The sequence below is a fragment of the Neospora caninum genome, chromosome XII (genome assembly GCF_000208865.1).
Source record: "Neospora caninum Liverpool complete genome, chromosome XII".
NCBI lineage: Eukaryota > Apicomplexa > Conoidasida > Eucoccidiorida > Sarcocystidae > Neospora > Neospora caninum.
Window position 1 is genome coordinate 5,669,516 of NC_018398.1, and position 19,914 is coordinate 5,689,429.

Below are 19,914 nucleotides of genomic sequence, written 5' to 3' on the forward strand. Positions count from 1 at the left end.
TATAGACATGTTGATGAAGTTAGTTGGGGGGTTGGTTGCAGTGATTATAAGGCGGGTTGTCAAGGTCACAGCAGTATGAGATCGGGGGAGAGAAAGCAACGATGAGACAACGGAGACAAGTGTGTTTGAAAAAAGATAAAACATGTTTTCAAGAGAGAATCTAGGAACATATTCGAGACGAACACCGGAGGCACGAAGGCAGCCAAAAAATAACACGTTTTTCGAGAAGGGAACCGAAGCGAGACAGGAAGGCAGATTGAAAAAGAAAGGCGAGAAAAGAACGCGACCGACAGCCGGTCTACTGGATGCACGCTCTTCGCACAATGCCCTCCACATTGTTGTGGGAGCTGTAACCTGAAACAAGAACCAAAACGTAGAAACGCATGCATGCACCTGTTATGCATGTGCGTACATGCCCCGTCTCTCCATTTGTGTCTGCTGATATATATATATATATATATATATATATGCCAAGGGCGGCTGATGCTGAAGCAAAGAACACCACCACAGAAACCGAAAGATAGAACAGTATACACATGCGCCAAAGCGAGGTGTACCTGCTGAGGTTTGCATGTCCGTAGGAATCTCCTGGTACATAGATAATTACTATTTTACCTATCCACATAGGCAGATGAACGGGAGAGCCGAGATGTGGCGTCTGCGCGTACCTGTTCCACCGGGGACGAGCGGAATGATGTCCTGTTTCGTGATGATTTTGTCACCGTAGAAGCCTCCCTTTTTGTTCAGGACGTACTTTTCGATGCATTCCTGAGAATGAACCGGAAAGATGAGAGGGAGGGGTCAGGAGGAAACAAATCAGAAACAAGTCCAACATTTTCCTGCTGAGTAGCAAGAGAAAAAAGAGGAACAGAGGACTTTATCGAAATTCCGACATGCTTTGCTTCCCTCCTTCCCTCGATCTATCACACCGAGCCGTCCCTCTGCTTGTGTGTCGCTCTCTGCAGATACGTAACTCTCGCTGTGGATATCCTATCTCTTTCTGTCTCCTGGGATATCCATATCTGTATGCCTTTCTCGCGTTCGAACTCGCACTCTTTCGCACAGTACGCCTGGTGGCCGGAAGGCGTTTTGAGCGTCACGCGTCGTTTTTTTCGCGGCGGTCGCTCCACAATTCGAGTTCTTTTCCTTTCCAAGGTGCGTCTTGACTGCCTGCGTTCAAGCCGGGGTTTGCGTAACTCTGACACAGCGGCGAGAGAGCGTTTTTCCGATTTGGAAAAGGCCGCTATACGCTGCTCACCATGAGGATGACATCTCCCGTGGGAATGACGGCAGCCGCCTTCTGGTTTGTGATTGCTCGTTTCGAGATCTTACATGACCATCTGCGTGAGAAACGAGCGAAGATACGGTGGCGAGGAAAAAAGAGGAAGGAAAGAAGGGTAGAAGAGGGAAAAAGCCAGAGCGGAGGGTGAAAGAAAACCGAGAAAAAGACAAAGGGCTACAGGACAAGCCGGCGAACTGTGAGAGGAAGGAGAAAACGGAGGAGGCCCGAACACACAATTTGAAGAAGACGAAAAAAAGCGGGTTACACGAAAGAAAAAAGAGTGAACAAGAAAGGTGAAGGACGAGAAGCACTGCAGGCGAAGCAGGAATTGTTGAACAGGAGAACAAAGGAAAGGGCTCGAAACTCCTGGAAGCAGACTACGCCAGCATAAAGAAGGCGACGCGAACGTGAGAAATCGAAGAACGGAGAAAAAAAGACGAGAATGAGAGACTGCGGAAACCACGCCCCAAGAAAAGTCTCCACACCCAGGCGGATCACAGGAAAACCCGACACTAGACGCGGGCAACGGCCGAGGGCAAAAAGTGGAAAGAAAAGGTAGAGTGAAGACTAACATAGGAAGAGGAAAAAGAGCGAGAAGAAAAGATCGAACGGAGCAAGAAGAAGAGAGAGACCAAGAGCGAGACGAAGAGAGAGAAGAAGGGAAATCACAGGAAGGAGAACAAGAGGGAGAAAGCGAAAGTGCAAGAGGAGGAAGGCCTTTTGTCTTACCTGTTGAACTCTGTATCTTTTTCATCGAGCAACTCGGGTTTCAAGTACACGAGCTGCTTCAGCTTCAGCGGCTTCCTCGTGATCGGGCACTCGAGTGAGCTGAAAAAAATCGACAGGAGCCTGGTCTCACGATCGGTCCAGCGCCGAGAAGAAAGACTTCTCGAAAGGTAGAAATCGACGCAGACGTCAGGCAAACACAGGAGGAAGGAAAACGCGCCGGACGAAGGACAGCGTACACAGCACCGACAGGAGAGACAGAAAAAAAGGTAGAGGAGGAAACGACGGAACGCGAGAGGTCCAAGACCTTGGAGGAAAGAACGGAAAGGCGCGAAAGGAATTAAACGGACACAACGGGTCATACGGAAAGAAAACAACGGAGGCGAGAAGCAACGAGTGGAGAAGCCGCAGAAACGAAGGAGCCGAGGACAGATGGACGAAGCAACGGATCCGCTTGTCCGAGGCACCCGCTCACCGCTTAGGAGGTTTCACCTCGCCAGCAGGAGCCGACGGGGTGTTTTCCACAACCTGAGACAAAGAGCAAACCACAGAAGGACAGACGCGACGACAGGGAAAGAAATCATGAGGACGCTTGAGAGGAAGAACAAGGGTGAGACAGCGGCCAGAAAGATCATCAGGCAGCACCACGCATAGAGGACAAAGGACGGATGATAACGCGAAGAAAGGACGAGCGAGGAGGCAAGCAGTGCACGCAAGGAGGAGGATGAAAACGAACAAACAACCCTCCTGTCTCTTCACTCTCGGAGATGCACATGTCTTCGGCAGCATTCATATACATATGTATACAAATAAATTGATGTACATGCATCTGCAAGCGGAGAAGAGCGCCAAAGACACACACGCAGTATTAGTTGACACAAAAAACATCTACACACAGAGGTAAATACATATATATATATATATATATATATATATGCATGCTTGTCCATAATTACACGCGCGCATATGACAAACGCTATAGATCTATTGATTGCGTTGTGATCATGAATCGCTGAAGTTGCTTTCCCATATGCGGAATGGAAGTTGGGACAACTCTAGGAGCACGGGTACTCGTCACATCTCTGCATGCATAACGCACCATATGACTCCACTTGCATGTGTCATGTAAACATTTGAAGACACAGAAAAAACCATGAAAATGGGTTCATTTGGAAACTCTCGTCTCGCTCGTCTCTTACCCAAAAGCTCTTGGCGCGCGCTGTGGCCTTGCCGCCTGCGCCGATGAGAAGATGCTGATTTTTCTGAAAGAGCAACAAACGAGAGAAAAGAAATCGCATTCACACAACTTCATCGTCGTGCCCTTCTCTCCATACACCACAACAGCATAAAAATTGATTTGGGAGGTGCCCAAAGATTGCCTCGAGAGGAGACAGATGTGACGAAGTATCTACAAATGCATATATATATATATATATATACAATCCGGTAGAAAGCAACGCACCGACACAGATATCTCCACCCACGCCCTCATTGCTGCGTCTGTGTTCACGAACACAACCTTTCACAGATTCCTACATACATACATACATACATACATACATACATACATACATACATATATACAAACATACATATATATATATATATATATATATATCGGCGAATGCACTGAGGCGAATACGTGTGCGGTAGACAGACACACTGGAGGTGGGCATGAGCGATCAGCTGACGGAAAACGGGGAACTTCCTGCACAGCAGCGGCGAGCACACGATGGGATTCGGAGAAGTTTCCGTATTGATATTCCAGCTCTGGCCTTACCTTTGGGGCTGCCTGGAGCTCAGCAACCGTCGGTTTCCGCTGGTTTGCGTAGTAGGACGCGATTTTGCTTTCTTCCTCAAGGAATTTGTTTTTCTCTGCGCTCTCTTCCTCTAACTTCTTCGCCGCTTCGGCCTGAGGAGGAAACGCGGAGGAAAGGGAGGTACAGAAGCGCGCGGGCGGAAATGGCCGAAACAGAGGAAACGCGAGAAATTAAAACACACTGCAAAGCTCCAAGCCCAAGACAGCAGGTTTTTTCACAGGGAAAAACGCCATCTGCCCAGACGCGAGCGACGCGCAAGAAGCCGGTAGACGACTAAAATAGGGCTAATTCAAAAACGAGGGAGTGCGAATGAGAGACACAGAGAGAAAGAGAGAAAGAGAGGAAGAGAGGGAGACTGTGTGCTTGCGAGTCCAACTTGCTCTTGCCTGGGCAGACCCTCGAGACGCCTCACTGGCCCTGAACACGGGACGTTTACGGGGGCTGAAGGAATTTGAGGGCGGCTCACGTTCCTACCTCTTTCTTTGCGTTTTCCTGTGCCTCCCACTCCTTAAGCTCTCTCGACATTTTCTTCTTCTGATCCTCGAAGTTCAGAAACAAACACTGCTTGCAGTAGACCAAGCCCTGGGGTGTACAGACAGGCGACAGCGCCGTCCGATTGCACAACCAACACGCCTCGAAGCGACGCAGGGCGTTCGTGTCCAAACGCTCGCGCTGGGTTCCCACATCTGCGGTAGAAGAGTTTTCAACAAACTGACAAGATCGTCCGAATTGTCCAAGCGGGAATGGCCAAGAGGAGAAGGAAGAAAACAACCTTGGGCTCTCTGAATATATATATATATATATATATATGTATATATTTGAGGGGTACGCGCGAGGATGGCACTGAACGAGGGGGGGTACGAGGAGAAGAGAAGGAAGGAAAGGCTAAAATTGATGAGTCATTAAAAGGAACGTCTTGGCACTCTGAAAAAGTCGAACTCAAACGAAAGAGAACCGACGATTGGAAAAGATTCCGAGGCTTTCCAGGTTCACCAGAGGCTTATATGGGCGCAGAAGATGACCGCGACACAGTCGCGTCCAGAAGATTAGGGAGAACGAGGGAAAATATGAAGGCGAGAATCCGAAACCGGGCGAGAAGAGCAAGTGGAAAGGGAGAAGTGAGAAGGGGTAACTGAAGAGGGAAGGACAGAAAGGGGAAGGCCGGAAGGGGGGAGGGCCGGAAAAGAGCGCAGAAGGCCATGCATGCGGCAGGCGAGCCGAGGTCGACGAAATGTGCACAGAGGAGGCGAGGACGAGGCTTAGAGTAGTAGAGAGAAAGAATGGCAGCAGAAAAAGGGAGAAGAACGAGAAGGCGAGAAGGAGAGAGGGAGAACAAGAGGCAAGGAAGGCAAGAAGGGCAGTCGAGGAACGACAAAGACGGAAGCAAAGCGGGTCTTGTAGAACGGAGAATGAGAGAGAAAAGGGAGGGAGAAAAAGATGACGAGCGGGAGGCTTCAGCCACGAATCGCATCGGTTGCAGACACCGTGCGTTTCGGCGCTAACCGGCAAGGGAAGAAGAGAAAAAGGCGAAAATGCTAAAAAGAAAAGAGTTCTCCGCTGGAAACCTACCTTTTATTTTTTGCCTCTCATGGTAAGAGTAGAAGGCCGCACTGGTGGCGTTCTTGCTGTGGCGAGTTGGCATGCTTCAAAAAAGCGGAAAAGTTTCAAGGGCAACCGAAAAAACAAGAGACCGAATCGGGAAATCGCATAGAAGAGAGCGCGAAGGACAGAAGAAGCCGCGGGGGAAATAGTCGCTGACGGGAGAAAAGACAGGAAAGTAAGTCCAGAGAAGAAGCCAGGAAGAGCTACTCGAGGGGAGAGGTGTCCAGGGAGAAGCGAGACAGACCGGGACCGAAGGAAAAGAAGGAAGACAAGAAGGGCGGGAAAAGAAGTGAGAATCAACGAAAAAAGGGGGAAGGGGAGAGCGCAAACGAGTGGTAAGGAGATTAGAAGAAATGGAGAGAGACGGGCGAACGCCCTGTGGCGAAGACACAGTCTCGCGAACGAGAACAGAGCGAAAGAAGCACGAGAAGAAGACTGAAGGAAACAGACGCTTTCTCCCTGCTTTCTCAAGGGTTTCCGGCCTTGTTGACCTGGAATGGCAGCGCGCAGAATGACGATCACCTTTTAGAAAAGAGGAGAAAGAACTGAGAGAAAGAAGCACGGAAAGTGAGTGTCAGCTGAGAGCATGCGGCGACTCAAAAATAAGGAAAAGGCGGGGCATGCAAGAACCCAGGAGCCAACGCGACGCCGACCGACAAGGTCACCCCCGTGGACGAGAGAGGCAAAAACCACACCTGAGACCGTTCAAAACTCCGAAGCATCTTCTTCTCCTCCGAACCCTGAGGGAAATCCGGTTTGAAAAGGGCGAGCTAGGGAGAAAGAGGGACAGGGCCGTGTTTGGTTTCTTTCCTCTCCTTCCCGCGTGCCTGCCGGGCTTTTGACTCGGCGTGTGTCCAGCCTTGTAGCTAGTCTTCATCGCGTCTTTGTCTTCATCCTTTCCTTCCTTCCTTCCAGTCTTGTCAGCCTTCTTTAATCCTTCTTTCTCCATCGGTATCCTTGTCCTCTTTCCCGTCCTTCCTCATGGGCTTCTTCTCCATCTTTGCTCCTGCCGATCGAAAGGCGGGGCTGCTGTCTCCTTCCTCCTCTCCTTCCTCATCCTCTTCTTCCTCCTCACCCTTTTCTTCCTCTTCTTCCTCCTCATCCGTTTCTGTCTTTTCTTCTTCCTCCTCCTCCTCTTCTACCTCCTCATCCTCCTCTTCCTCCTCATCCGCCTCTTCCTCTCCGTCTTCTTCGTCCGCTTCGGGCGTTTCTTCCCTTCAAGACTGTGCGTGTTTTTCTCGTTTCCTCCATGACAAGCGCGTGATTCAAGAGCAGGTTTTCCTCGAACGTCACATCGACGCGTACCACCTCGTCGCCTGTCTGTTGGAGCATTATCCTCCCCACTTGATTCAGAACGACGCCGACCTCGTCGAAATTCTCTACCGCTTCTCCCTCACCGACACCGCCTACAAACTCCTCGAGCAAAAGGCCTGCGCCGAAAACCTGAGAGAAAAACCCAAACACTTTTCTAACCTCGTCCAAAAACTCTCCTTTTGCCCCTCGTCTTTTTCGTCAGTCTCCTCGTCCTCTCTCCTGTCCTTCTCTTCTGCCGACTCTCGCGTCCTCCGTGGCGGAGAGGAGAGTCCCCAGGCGCAGCCAGGTCGACGCGAAGGAGAGAAGGAAGAGAATGGAGACACAAAAACAGGCCACCGCCTCTACTGTGGGGAGACGCACGGCTCACCCTCGCTCCCGTGTCGATCGGCAGACTGCGGCTTGCGGCAGTTCTGCGAACGAGGCCAAGCCGGAGAATGCAGTTGCATGCAACTGGTCAGCGGACGGTCGGTGCCGCGAGGCCAGGAGACACAGAGCGAAGAAGGGGAGGCATCCTCCCGCCTACCAGGCGCCAAAAAGGCCCAGACTGCCGCAGAAGACCAGAGAGAAAACGAGGGAGGAGACCAGCGGGACGAGGAGAGAAAGCAGAGCGCTGGAACGGGGAAGGAAGAGGACGAGGCGCTTCGTGTAGATCGGTTCCGTGTGCTGCCGGGTTCCCTTCTCGAGACGGTGCTGAAGCAGCCGCTCCATCCTCTCGTCACTGGCCGTCGGCCGAATGCGTGGTGAGGCGCGCGCCTGAGGAACGGCAGAAAGCGCAGAGCGAGGCGAGGTTGGCAAAAAAGGATAGCGAAACGCGACGCGAGCAGTGCACACGCGCGGGGCTGAAGCAGCCCAAGACCGGTCGGGGGTTGCCAGAAGGCGCGAAATCGGCGAAAGGCAGGGCGGGGCGAAGATCGCCGCCTTCTCCCCTTCCTGCTGTCTCGGGTTGCTGTGGTACTCACATCAGGTCTAGCCCCCCTTTCCGCCACTGCGTGTCTCCGTTCTATTCGTCGCCGTCGCCTCCAGTCTCCGCGTTCGCGGTGCACTTAACGACCCGCGCTTTTCTCCCTTTCAGGCACAGCGCGGTGGCTGCGGACGACATGCGGGTGTACGTGCGGAACTACGAAGACAATCGTGAGCTGCTCACTTTCCGCATCGAGGGCGACGTCGAGGCTCCGCTCGAGGCGATTCTCTCTGTGCTGAACGAAGTCGATCTTTTCAAGAACTGGGTGCCGTACTTTTCGCGGCCGTTCAAGTAAGTGCCGAGGGCGAGGCGCACCCACGAGACTTGGCACGGAAGAGACTCAGGCAGTCTCGTTCCTGATGCTAATTCGCACAGAATCCAGGGCGATTCATGTTGGCGGTGTCCCGCGACGTTCGCCGCGCGCGTTGTGTCCCTCTTAGAGGTTCGGTCCTTTCCCCTCCTGCTGGGGCTGGAACACGATTCCGAGAGGCCTCCCGGGCCGAGCTGACTCTACGAAAAGGACAGCAATTGAACAAAACGGGAGAAAAGGGAGACACGAGGGGTGTTTCTTGTCCGGGTCTTGTGAACGCTGGCATTTCCTCGATTTTGAAATCTCTCTGTGAGATCTCGGACGTGACAAAAACGGGAAACGGTCTGTCTTCGCAGGCTCGGACTCCGCGAGGTCGTCTCCACCTCATTGGGGCGCGTCGACCAGATCGTGCAGTTCCACGTCGACTTCCCCTGGCCCCTGTCTAACAGGTGCGTTGCTTCCTCGTGTGTCGCTTGCGCTGCGCTCTTTCTCCCCAGAGCTGTCTCTCTCTGCCTCAGAGTCTCTCTCGTTGTCGCAGTCCACCTCTTCCTCTATTCATTTATTTCTGTTCATCCCTATCTAGCTCCTCAGCGGGTGTGCGCGCGCTCCGTTCTCGTCTTGCTTGTACGGTGCTCCTCCCTTTTTCGGGTTTCGCAGTTTTCGTCTCCTGGTTTGTGAGTGTAACTTGAGATATCCCCTGTGGGATACTCAGTTTTCTCTCGTGCATTGGAATGCATGCATACAGAGACCCAAGGGGGGATCGACAGCTCCGAGACACAGGCCTCTCGTGCACGCGTTTGTCTATCTTGTTCGTTCCTGTTTTCGCGCCGTTCGCATCCGTTTTTTTCACTTCAGAGATGCTCTCTTCGAAGTCTGGGCAGTCGATGATTTCGAGCGAAATTCCCAAATCGCGGTGAAGATGACGACTCTCGACCACGAATCCCCAAGTCCCCGACATCGGGTTGTAAGTGTTGCTGGGAGCTGGGACGCGAAACCGAAACAACAGCACGTCCGCCTTTTTTTGTTATTCTACTGTTTTCGTTTGCTCTCCTGGACCTATCGCTTTGGTTCTCTAGGCGTCTCTTGCATCCTCTTCTTCCAATGCCCTCTCTTTCCCTTGGCTCTTTTTTTTGCATCTCATCGTCTATCCCCCTTTGCTCTCGTTTGCTCTCGAGTGTCTCCCCGTCTTCACTTCTCCTCGCCTCATCCCTCTCAGGGCTCTCTTCATCCTTCTTCTTCGCGCTGCGTCTCTCTGTCGGAGTCTGTTGTCTTCCGCCCCGTCTCGATTTCTTTCATCCCCCGAGCTGTCTCGCTGCTGCGCTTGCGTTCTCCAGATGGAGCAGCAGAAGTTGGGCGCCCTGATGCACCTAAAAAAACGAACGTTTCGACGTTTCCTAAAAGCGCCGCTTTCGTCTGGTGTCTCTTAAAATGGCCGTTTTTTCTGTTGTTTCCCCGATTTCCTCTTCGTTTTTAGCCGGTCCCAAAACCCGCCAAGGACGTCGAGCGGATGTGCGTGGATGGGAACCTCGTGATCGTCCCGCGAGGCAGCAACGCCTCTTTTCTTCGCCTCCTGTGGCATACGAACTGCCGCATGCATGTCCCCCTGAAAATGGTGGATTTCGTCTCCAGGTACGAAAGGAGATACCGAGGGTTGGTTCTGCTACCGCAGACAGATACGCGATCGGGGAAAATTGGAAAGACCGGAGACCGACGAAGAAAACACCACCGGGGAATGGTGATTTCTGTGGGTCAACTTGCACTTTCAACAACCAGCCAAAGCTGTTTTCCCGGGTGTCTCCCAAGCGTGTGTACGCAGAATTGTGCACACGCATGTGTATCGACACATGTCCATGTATATGTGTGTAGATACCCACTGACAACGCCCACATATGCATGCATGAGCATACTTACAGTCTTCAACGCCGTCGACCTAGATAAGCAGTTGTGCACAGATGCGTGTGTATGTGCCTGCTTGGGTAGTGGGTCCATGTAAGAGAGAAAAACAGCATGGGAAAGAGAAGCTCCACGAGGGAGGCGAGCAAATCGATTTCCCGGTTTCCTCAGCAGTTGCTGTCTGTGCCTCGTGCGCTTCGGGATGCAGCATCTTTGCACGGGGGGCTTTCAGCGCTTTCCAGAGTGCATGCAAAGCAGCCATGACCGGCGAGCACGAGGCGAGGCGAGCCAAAAACAGATTTCTGTACGGTTTCATTGAAGCTCGACTAAGTGAAGTTGGTCTCAGCGAGTGCGGCACCGCAAAGCTTCCGGCTGGACCGGAGGTGTCGGGCGCTCAGGTAAGGAAATTCTCGGCAGAGCCTCTGCTGCGACTCGCACCGAAATCCAAGCACGCGGAGGCAGGGTGAGGCGAGCAAAAATTTTCATGCGCAACGTTTTTCGCACGGCAGACCGGCTTCATCTATGGACGTACGGAGGCACAACTGTGGCGTGAGCGGTCGAACGCATGCGGCATTCCTCATCAGTCGATACTCAAATAGAGAAATAGATGGTTAGATGCACCATCGCCACATGTATATACCTATATGTATATGCTTATTGACGTATCTTTATGTGCGTGCACAGCTGCGACGCACATATGTATATCTATTTCTGTATCTACATATATGTATATATATATATATATATATTCATACGTGTGTATAAAAACCAGTGGGGGCTTTGTCGTTTATTTTGCCTCGACTGGCGCGCGCTGTCGGCAGTCGTCTTGTTTTTTGTTTCGAAACCCAGACTGCAGATACAGACGTCCACGGAGACGCGTCTGCCAAGCTAGACGAGGAGGATGATGAGTTCTTCGACGCAATAGAAGGCGACGACAGTGGCTGTGCGGCACACAGCGCGGACTGCGAGTGACACAGAGGGATGTAGAGCCTGTCTAGGGTATCTGAATCCACGTGTTACGGGCCGTCCTCTCAGTCCACAGGTCTTCACATCGAGGGGGTCCAGAATCGTCGCGCCTAGATGCGTACATGTACCTCGGAATGATACCCGCCTCCTCCAATCGTTTCTCACGGGTTGGAGCACGCAAGAACTCGACAAGGAAGGAATTCATTAAAACGTATACATCTAGATGTATATATCTTCACATGTACACAGTGGATTGCCTATCTGCATCCCGCACGTGCCAGTTGACGCGGCTCAGGTAAATCCGGGAGGAATGCCCAGGCACAGTCTTTCTCTTGTTGTCGTTCAGTGACTAGCCAGAACACAGCGCTCGCTTTGTACACATCTCTATCTACAAACGTGTACTAACGCGTACACCTCTGTATATATCGACATGGATGCATAGATAACAATGTCCGCATGTAAAAACACGTGGATGGAAATACAAAGATGCCTATGTTTCGTCATTTGTATTCATTTGAGGTTGTCCTCACGCTGCCTGTCGGTGTGTCTCGTCCTTTGGAATCTCTGGCGACACCAGGTGTAGGCTCACATCGTTCATGCAGGGAACTCCGAGCGCACGTTCCTGCGCGCGAAATTGACCTCGTTTAGGGCCATGCACAGAAGTGTGTGTATTTCCGTTTTCTTGTCTGCTTGAGTCGGAATGCGGCGAGAAGTTGTTTTGCACCTGAGGTCGTAAATGTGCGTGGAGGTTTTCTGCTGTTCGTTCATGTGTGTGGTGCGAGGTAGATATCCATGAGATTTGTCAGAAAAGGAGAGGGCTATACGACCACCATTTCGAGAGGTACTGTGTCTAGCGTCCTCATCGTGTCACAGATGCATGTAGTCTTTCATTGTTGTCATTACTTAGAATCAAGAAGGGAATTAGAGCCTCGTAAGCGCATGGTGCTGTTTTATGGTGTCCATCGGTGCCTCGTACGCAACTGTTCTTTGACACACATTTCCATTGTTAGACAAACAGCTATCAATATCTGTGCAGCCGAGTATTCGGAGAATCCTTTCGTTTTGCACATTTTTGGGGCTACAGGACCTAGAAAATGGGTGCCGGAACAGATACCTACACCCGCGGGTCTCTGGGGTTTTCTACCCCTAGACTTCGTATAATTCTGCCCATGCACGACGCTGTGTACCTACTCCCACATACACAGACACGCATATATATATATATATATATATATTTGTATGTATATATATATATATATATATTTATATGTATATATATGTATATACGTATATGTGGGGATATCCTTTGTTGACGGGATGAGTGGGTTCGGTCGATTCTCTGCATTCTTCTCTTCGATGTGTTTCCGCGATCTGGTTGCTGTCGATTTACATTGATTCTGTTCGACCGTTTTTCGTCACCGCGCGCATGGACGCCTATCCAGTTTTGGGCGGGTCTTTACGGCTCAAGAGTGTGATCTTGTTTCATAGAGTTCGTGGAGGAAAATAGGGAGGACTCACGCGAGCGATTGCCTCTTTTTTCGTAGGCACATACGTAGGTGCATGCTCATGTGTACAATCTCATTCCAAATCGGCATGCGTATATAGCGGTCCTCAGTTTTTGTCGCCTCACACCCTGCCGTCGGAGGACGGGCTGCACGCGGCATTGCTGCACACCACTGTGTGTTCTGTCACTCCCTCGCTGAGCAACATCAATGAACTGTCGGGGAAGGGGTTCTTCCTGTGGTGTGTCTTTTGCCTCTCCAAGAAATAGGAAATACTTCACTGCTCAGTGTTGAGAGGGTGTTTTTTGTCGCTGTGGTAGTGGAGAAACAGGGAAGAGCAAAGGCGACAACAGATTTCGTGTTCTCTCTTTAGGGAACAGAGGAAATGTAAACGCTCTGGTCGAGCTCCTTGGCGCTCGACTCCGCAGTCTCCTTTTTGGATACGCCTGGAGTATAACACGGTCGTTACAGCTCTTCGGTGAGGCAACAATGCGTTTTGACCCGGTCACTGAGGCAATAATGCGAGGTGTCGTTCATAGCTCAGTTAGCTTACATCTAGATGCCATAGATCAGGGCGAAAGGAACGGCAGAAAGACAATTCACCAGAAGGAATAGGGTTGCTGCGACACCGCTGCATGCATTTCCGTGCAGCGAGGGTCCCGGCAACTGCCCGACATCCTTTCTATCTTTCTACGGGGATGCAGAAGAAACTTGGGCGGGGCGGAAAGAACGTTTGACTGACCGAAAGCCGCGCGACAGAGTTACTGCCCAGAAGCAGAGTAGGCACTGTCGTACGAGGAGCCCATTGGTGACTCGGTGTCGGCGTCGGTATTAGAAAGCAGGAAAACTGCAATGGACCAAATGAGCTCGAGAAGACAGAGGCTCATAGCCAAAGAGGTAAACACGATGTCGATAGTCAGAACGAGAGGGAGGCCTGCGAGGCTGTACACCTGGGCCGCAAGAGAAAACGGCGAGAGTGCCCAGAACCACAAAATGAGTCTTGCCGACCCAGACTTGTTTCCTGTAGACCCTGCGGCGAGCCTGGTCCGGTTCACATAGAAGAACGATACGTAAAAGACAATGTCGGTGAGAAGGAGTGGGAGAGAGAGTTCGCGGACATAGTACTTGTAGCACAGCAGGAACGCATACATCACGGGACCCAGCCAGTTGACGAGAAGGCGATCCAGCAGAAACAAAAGCTCTAGAAAGAGCGAGCTGCTGAACGCATATTGCGATGGAGAATACATTATGGCTACGCTTCATCCGCCGCGAGAAGATTAATCTAACAGGTTGCTTTCTCACACGTTGTCGCGAGCAAAGGTGACAATGCTACCGAAGCCTGAGCAGGAAGGGACGATCATCGTGGCAAAAAGCCCTACTTGGCGATTCCGAAAAGACGCGCGGGACAATCGTAGAGCCTGCTCCCTAGATATCTGCAATATCTCGTATGGCGGGGGGGCTGCCAAAGGTACATGCAGAAGTGGCACATACCATAGCGACTTGGCAGCGGATATATGAAAGAAGGTGAAATTCACGGAGAAACGGCCGAATTTTGTCGTTATGCGGAACGGATTCCAGCCCGCGCATACATGAAAGGCTGTCCGGAATCGAAGGGTGAGACGCAAAACGACAGATTTCTCATGCTGATGGAGATGAATGGATGTGTACTGGCACATAAATGAGAAGAAACAGCTGTGTGGGTGGCTGAGCTTGGAAACAGTTGAATGCCTCGAAGAGAAGCTCGTAATCCGCACAGTATCATTTGAAGATTAAGCCAAAGGTAGGCAACGGATGCATTCAAGACGGAGAGAGCGAACAGGACGGACTGAACCTGAAACAGAAATGATAGCCGGACGCGCCAGACTAGCAACACTCGCCATGGTCTCCAAGAACACTAACAACTAACAAGGGCGTGCAGGACAACGATTCGCAACACCGAGGTATCCACTGCGGAAGCAAACATGAATGGGGAGAAGAAAGGAAGATGGGCATTTAAAGCCGAAGCATCGGACGGCGCAAGTCAAAGAGAGTTTGAGTCGCTACATCAGAAATTATCCGCCTTTTCTCTCTGCACGAAAAGTTCTTGGAAGCATTAATCAAGCACCTGCTCCCGATCACAGTACGCTGACTGCTGTGGGTCCCCACAAAGAATGGTCGGCAGCCACGATGCGCTTCTTTTGTTGCTTTTACTGTCAAGAAAACCACCGTCGTCCTGATAGGCATAAATCTGTCGCCGATAGGCCTCACACACGGTTGCTTCATTTTATCGAGGCAAAATATTCCCCAAACCGCCACGGAAGACGCGCGTGAATGAACCGAAGAAAGCCGTATGTTTACTTAGACCCTGACGCCATGAAAAAGCTCTGCGACAATGTCTTGTACTTGATCTCGGTCTGCTCTCGCGGGTACAATTTACTACAGTTTTACTCAAGAACGAACTCACTCTTGCAGAAACAAAGTTCTTTCATTCCGATATGCACCCTAAAAGGTAATACGCATAGAGTGGAGCAGCGGTGGTCATTCCCACATCGGGCGACTGCATTTCAAACCAAAGCAGAGACGAAAAAGCAATCAGAAAGTACTTTCCCGCCTTCACCTCCTATTCTATGGTGCAGGCATGTGCTTGCGGGCTTCAATACGGTTGGAGAGGCTGTATCGGACTCCCAGGAGGTAGAGAACGCAACTACCGGGACACTATCGTGCATCCCAGTCACTGGAAGTCAACTCACCGTAAAGGGGAACAACCGATTTTAGCCCCTTTGACGATTCTACCAGGGTCGAATCCCTAATATTCGCCGACTGGCATCTCGGTGTGAATACGTGTACGGGCGCTGTGCGACACGAGAAGCGTGTTTGTAGTCGCTGCCAAGTGTCACACGAGCATAATAGACGAGTAACGTAAACATCGGTGTGTAAGACCACCCCCTCAGTCCCGAACGTTTTCTGGGCCAGAATCGCTTCAGGGGCTAGCACGAACGCGCTTCTGTGGTCTCCAGTGTCGGGCCTCCAGGCGCAGGGCAGTACATAAACTTCTTTGTGTACAAGAAGTGATGGATTATAAGCATTTCTCGAGAGCTTAAAATGTATTGTCGCGACGACCAGGACCCTTCTAACACCTCCACGTTCTGCATAGAACCAGCACAGGTTAGCAGGAAGCGTATGTTTGTATTAGGTGTCTGGTGTTCTGCGGTCAACAGTGGATCTTCAGTACTCGCCCCTCCTGGCGAAGTCCACGTTTATACCAGAAAGAAGCCGTGTATAATTACTCTTGTAGTTTCAGCAAAGCCATCCTTAGAATGCTGTCAGTTTATGTCTTACTAGTGGGCGTCAACGATTGCCACGTGCGCACCAACGGGTTTCCTCTCTCTCTGGTGGACCGCCAGCCCATGAACGGACCGACCAGTGGACCGAACAATGAACTGTCCCGAAAGCGATGGATTTTCCTTTGGAATACAATGGACTGGAAATTAAGTAACGCTCTGTGAACTGGAATTTTAGTATGCTGTCGCAGGCGCACTGCAGTAGTTCTCACCGTCTGTCATGTAACGGCTAGCTGCTCCGTCAGCAGAGAAGAACGGTAGTCGGCTGGATTTTGCCCTGGGCCGTGCGACCCATTGCATGCAGAACGGAAATTGTTTTTTGTCAGATTCCTTCAGAATTCGGTAGTGGTTTAGGTTGGACAATGTACCCTCCATTAAGTACTAGTCTGATGGTGTTAAATCCAGAAACACAAGCCTCTCGTCACCCCGCATAGTCATGCACATGTACATTGACTTTTTTTGCCTTCAATTTGTGGTAAGTCGGTGTCTCATTCCATCAGGTCCGCGCGTTCGGTTCTGTCCGGAACCACTACACTGGGTCACAGTTACGATGCGGTGGATCTCAGGGCCATCTGGAGATCTTTCTTCAGATCCAGAAACCAAGTAGGCATTAATATCGTCTCAGATTCATTACAACTGTGTCATTCTCCGGTGTGAATGATTTAACGTCCACTCTTTGTACTCTCAGCACCTACCGTGGGAACCAAGACATCTAGGATGCGTTAAAGTTAGGTAGCTGTGTGTATTCAAATCCCGTTTGACAGAACGTTCACTGTGTGTGCAGGCCGGGTATCGCCTGCTCGCAACCGGGCACACAAAGTTTATGCCGTTACAGTTATCGTTTTCTCATTGTTATGTTTCTCGAAACGATCACAGCTCACTTCCGTGTAGTCTGTAATTTGACAAGCCGTGGCTGCTCGTGATTTTTGTCGGAGCATATACGTTTCCCTGTGTCCTGTTTCGAATCTATTCGACTGGGAGGTCAGACTCCGGGTCAGACTTGCCCGGCTTCAGCCTAATAAAAAATGGGATCACTCCGGGGACGTGGACGGCTGCTCCAGCCACCAGACACCTTGATTCCAATTTTGGTCAACGACCGCATCCAGGCATTACCAAATATATCTGTTGTGCAAGGAAATGTGAAAGGTTTAGAAAGTAAACTAACGAAGACGTCGTCTCAGATTCGAGCACAACTCTCAGCCAAGGCCCCGTTGCCCGACTCTCTGCGCCAGGAATCGCTGGATGGAGAGAACCGAGATGCCGCGAGCACGGCCACCCCCCCGGTTACTGCCCTACCAGAGCAACTGATTGAAGGCCTGGATCCGATGAACCAACCTGCTCTTGATGATCCTCTCGGCAAATACGTTCGTATCAGAAGGCCAGCCAGCAGCGTGCTGCGGCTGCTGGACTATTTTCAAAAATATGAAGGTCAGTTGTCGGTGAACAGTTCTCGCCGTCCGCCTACTCTGCTGCGTGTGGCTCGTAGCTAAACATTGTGGCACTGTGCAGCAATAGCTGTGTCCACCTCTCAGAAATGCATGCACACGACGGAGAGGCTCTACACCACCACCCCAGTGGATTGCTTACGGCGGCCTGTTTAGAGGTATCATTTTCTCTGCTATCTGCACGGCGCAAGGTGGGGTCGCCGCACATACCTTGTGACGAGCGTATGCCGACCGGGTACAGTCTATGTCGTTTCCCTTGAGTAGAAGAGGAGTTTTATTGGCAACTCTCAGTACACCGACCGTAGTCGGGCATCAATGCGTACGATAATATGGGATGCCGAAGTAACGGCACGCCACTGATGCTGCCTGACCGTCCCTGTGAATTGTGCGCCACAGATGTTTACGTTGCTTGGGAGTGGGAGATGCAAGCAGACGGCATCCCACCTGAGCGGGCTTATCAAAAAGGAGCAACAGATTTCTACGGGATGCTGCCCCACTTGATATGTTTGCACAACGAACTGTTGAAAATCAATTTGAAGAACACGAAGACGTTGATGCGAATTCAGCAGCGATTAGCCAGTAAAATGAGACGCGACGCCAGAACTAAGGTGAGTCTGTGCGTTGATTCAAAATGCAGGCGCTTTCTTGCGCCACACGGGCAGCAAACTTCTCTCTGAGCAAAATGGACGCATACAACCATCCGTGTGTAACAAAGTAGACGTCACCTCGGTGCATTCGGCCAAACGGTGTTGACCTAGAGCTGTATATGCAAAGCTTGTGTCATTCGTGCGTCCGTTATTTGTAATATTTGTACCGCTTGTGGTCTACAGGCGCTGGAGAAGCTGTCCAAAGAGTCGACAGAGATTCTCTTCGAATCCATCGAGCTTCAGAAGCACTTTGATGGTTACAACGTATCCGTGCTGGCAGATCTGGCTTTGGGCGATCGTACAAAGTACCTTCTTTATGACTCGAAGAGACAGCGGTTGACTTTTGACACTCGAGCCTATATGAAACACGTCATTCCTGATGATCGTGAGAGCGGGGCGGCCGCAAAGGAGCTGGATCAACGGATTGCATCGCTTTGCTTAGACGTAGGAATAAACGTCGACCAGAGAGGTCATGCGTGTCTGGCTCAAGAGGAAGGCATTTCACCGTCGGGATGGGGGAACCAGTGGAAAGCCCCGCCATCTCGGGCGAGAAAGGTTAAAGCAGGGGATGCTCTTGATAGATCAACGATCGGCACTCGAGGAGAAAGCCGGGGAAGCCGGCTTCAGAGTACTTCTGCTGCTTCTGCTCCCGGCGCACCCTCAATCCACGTGCTCAGAAGTAAGGGCCCTGAAGCGGCCAACGGGCCCAAGGCTGCCAGCGAATTACCTCAAAATGTGGGGCGCGGAAACCGGGTGCCTGTGCTGCCCGTTCCACCACCGCGAACAGGGCCAAGGAACTCTGCTCGGCGGACACATCACGACAAAGAGTCAACAGCCATCAAGGAACGCGCAGCTGCTGAACATCCAGAGATGCTCGTGTCGGGAGCAGACTTTTCGGGGACGAATGCTAAGCTCCAGGGGTCGACCAACCGTCGTGGCAAGAACTCCATAGTGCCACCGCTGGAAATGTCGAAGCTATTGCGACTAGAGAACCCACCTCCGGCGCTGACGTAAGGTTGAGAGTCTTCGTCTCTGAACTTTACCCAAGTAATGGAACAAGCCTTACAAGGGCCGCCTTCCGTTGTGGAGAGACCTATTTATGAGGATGGCCACCGCCCCCTCGTGTTTTCGTACGCCAAAGCGGTAGGAACACTCTTGGAACCGTTTCTACTCTGCAGAGAAGAGTCCAGTGGTGGGGCCCGGCTTTTTGCTGCAGTGACGCAGTGCAGTCGGAGGGATGTAAGCTACAAGTGAGTTTTGAGGACAGGAGGAAGAAATGTCACGAACAGGGCTTATTGAGCCATTTAGAGATCAGGAAACCGAGCGCAGAGTTGCTTTTTGCCCTGTGAAGGAACCTGAGCGACAATGCGCAGACGTCGGTTTGCCCGCGATGCCCAGATGGAGACCGTTCGCTCTATGAAGTCCACCAACAGACGCACGTGGAACACAACGTCCTAATATTTTATACAGGAGCTCTATATGCATCTGGTGGAGAGAGCTTGAGCACGTTGGGCGTTTCAAAGACATGGGGGAAGTACTTCTCCGCTCCTAATGCTTCTGGTGGTTCTCTTTTGATTATGCCGGGGGCATCTCGCGTGAAGAGACTGTCAAGTGTTGTGAAGCGTCCAAGTCGATTGCAAAAGGGAGCGGAGAAGATGACATTCCGTATCTTGCTGCCCACTAATGTGTCGAGTTGTAACGTCTCCTGTCGCAGTAGACGCAGAAGAAACTCGCTGTCGACACACACGTTTTGTGCCTCGAGCAAAGCATGCTCGTGTGTGTTGCAAGGTACCGATGGGCGTATAGGGAGCGGAATGGAAGGGGGGCGGCTGCAGCCCCCACTGACTCCCCGGAGGCCAGTGCACCCGCGAGTCGATTGGGGAGAGGAGACCCCGCGGAGGCAGCGCCCTGGCGGGGCTGTTTGTTCGTGGGAGTCGGAGCCTCTCCGCCGCATTCCGGAAACAGCGGACACGCAGAAGACACGGAGCTGGAGATCGGTTCGCCGCCAGCGCGGCCTGGGCTCGTTGGACGTGGCCCGCCAGGTTTGGCGAGCGTTTGAAAAGACAGGGAAGAACTGACCGGAGTGTCTGGTACACCCGAGGGCGAAGCATTGGGAGCACTCTGGA

General features: G+C 51.6%; 4 protein-coding genes across 4 annotated transcripts; 2 read left to right on the forward strand and 2 right to left on the reverse strand.

The window, feature by feature from the left end:
- Window positions 1–298: 298 nt before the first annotated feature.
- NCLIV_067510 (conserved hypothetical protein) lies at window positions 299–5,470 on the reverse strand (the record flags this gene model as incomplete). The annotated part of the gene is made up of 9 exons (XM_003886302.1): window positions 299–354; window positions 669–768; window positions 1,259–1,340; window positions 2,012–2,110; window positions 2,484–2,536; window positions 3,208–3,270; window positions 3,789–3,920; window positions 4,303–4,514; window positions 5,398–5,470. 9 exons carry the CDS (start codon window positions 5,468–5,470, stop codon window positions 299–301), a joined length of 870 nt encoding a protein of 289 aa, XP_003886351.1.
- A 941-nt stretch (window positions 5,471–6,411) lies between these two features.
- On the forward strand, window positions 6,412–10,880 carry NCLIV_067520 (Homology to unknown gene, related; the record flags this gene model as incomplete). The annotated part of the gene is made up of 7 exons (XM_003886303.1): window positions 6,412–7,484; window positions 7,817–7,996; window positions 8,372–8,464; window positions 8,871–8,979; window positions 9,490–9,644; window positions 10,141–10,306; window positions 10,758–10,880. 7 exons carry the CDS (start codon window positions 6,412–6,414, stop codon window positions 10,878–10,880), a joined length of 1,899 nt encoding a protein of 632 aa, XP_003886352.1.
- A 2,327-nt stretch (window positions 10,881–13,207) lies between these two features.
- On the reverse strand, window positions 13,208–13,639 carry NCLIV_067530 (hypothetical protein; the record flags this gene model as incomplete). The annotated part of the gene is made up of 1 exon (XM_003886304.1): window positions 13,208–13,639. The coding sequence occupies one exon, from the start codon at window positions 13,637–13,639 to the stop codon at window positions 13,208–13,210; it is 432 nt and encodes a 143-aa protein (XP_003886353.1).
- A 3,082-nt stretch (window positions 13,640–16,721) lies between these two features.
- Window positions 16,722–18,802, forward strand: NCLIV_067540 (conserved hypothetical protein; the record flags this gene model as incomplete). Its single annotated transcript, XM_003886305.1, has 3 exons — window positions 16,722–17,124; window positions 17,538–17,749; window positions 17,972–18,802. The coding sequence occupies 3 exons, from the start codon at window positions 16,722–16,724 to the stop codon at window positions 18,800–18,802; spliced, it is 1,446 nt and encodes a 481-aa protein (XP_003886354.1).
- Window positions 18,803–19,914: the final 1,112 nt, after the last annotated feature.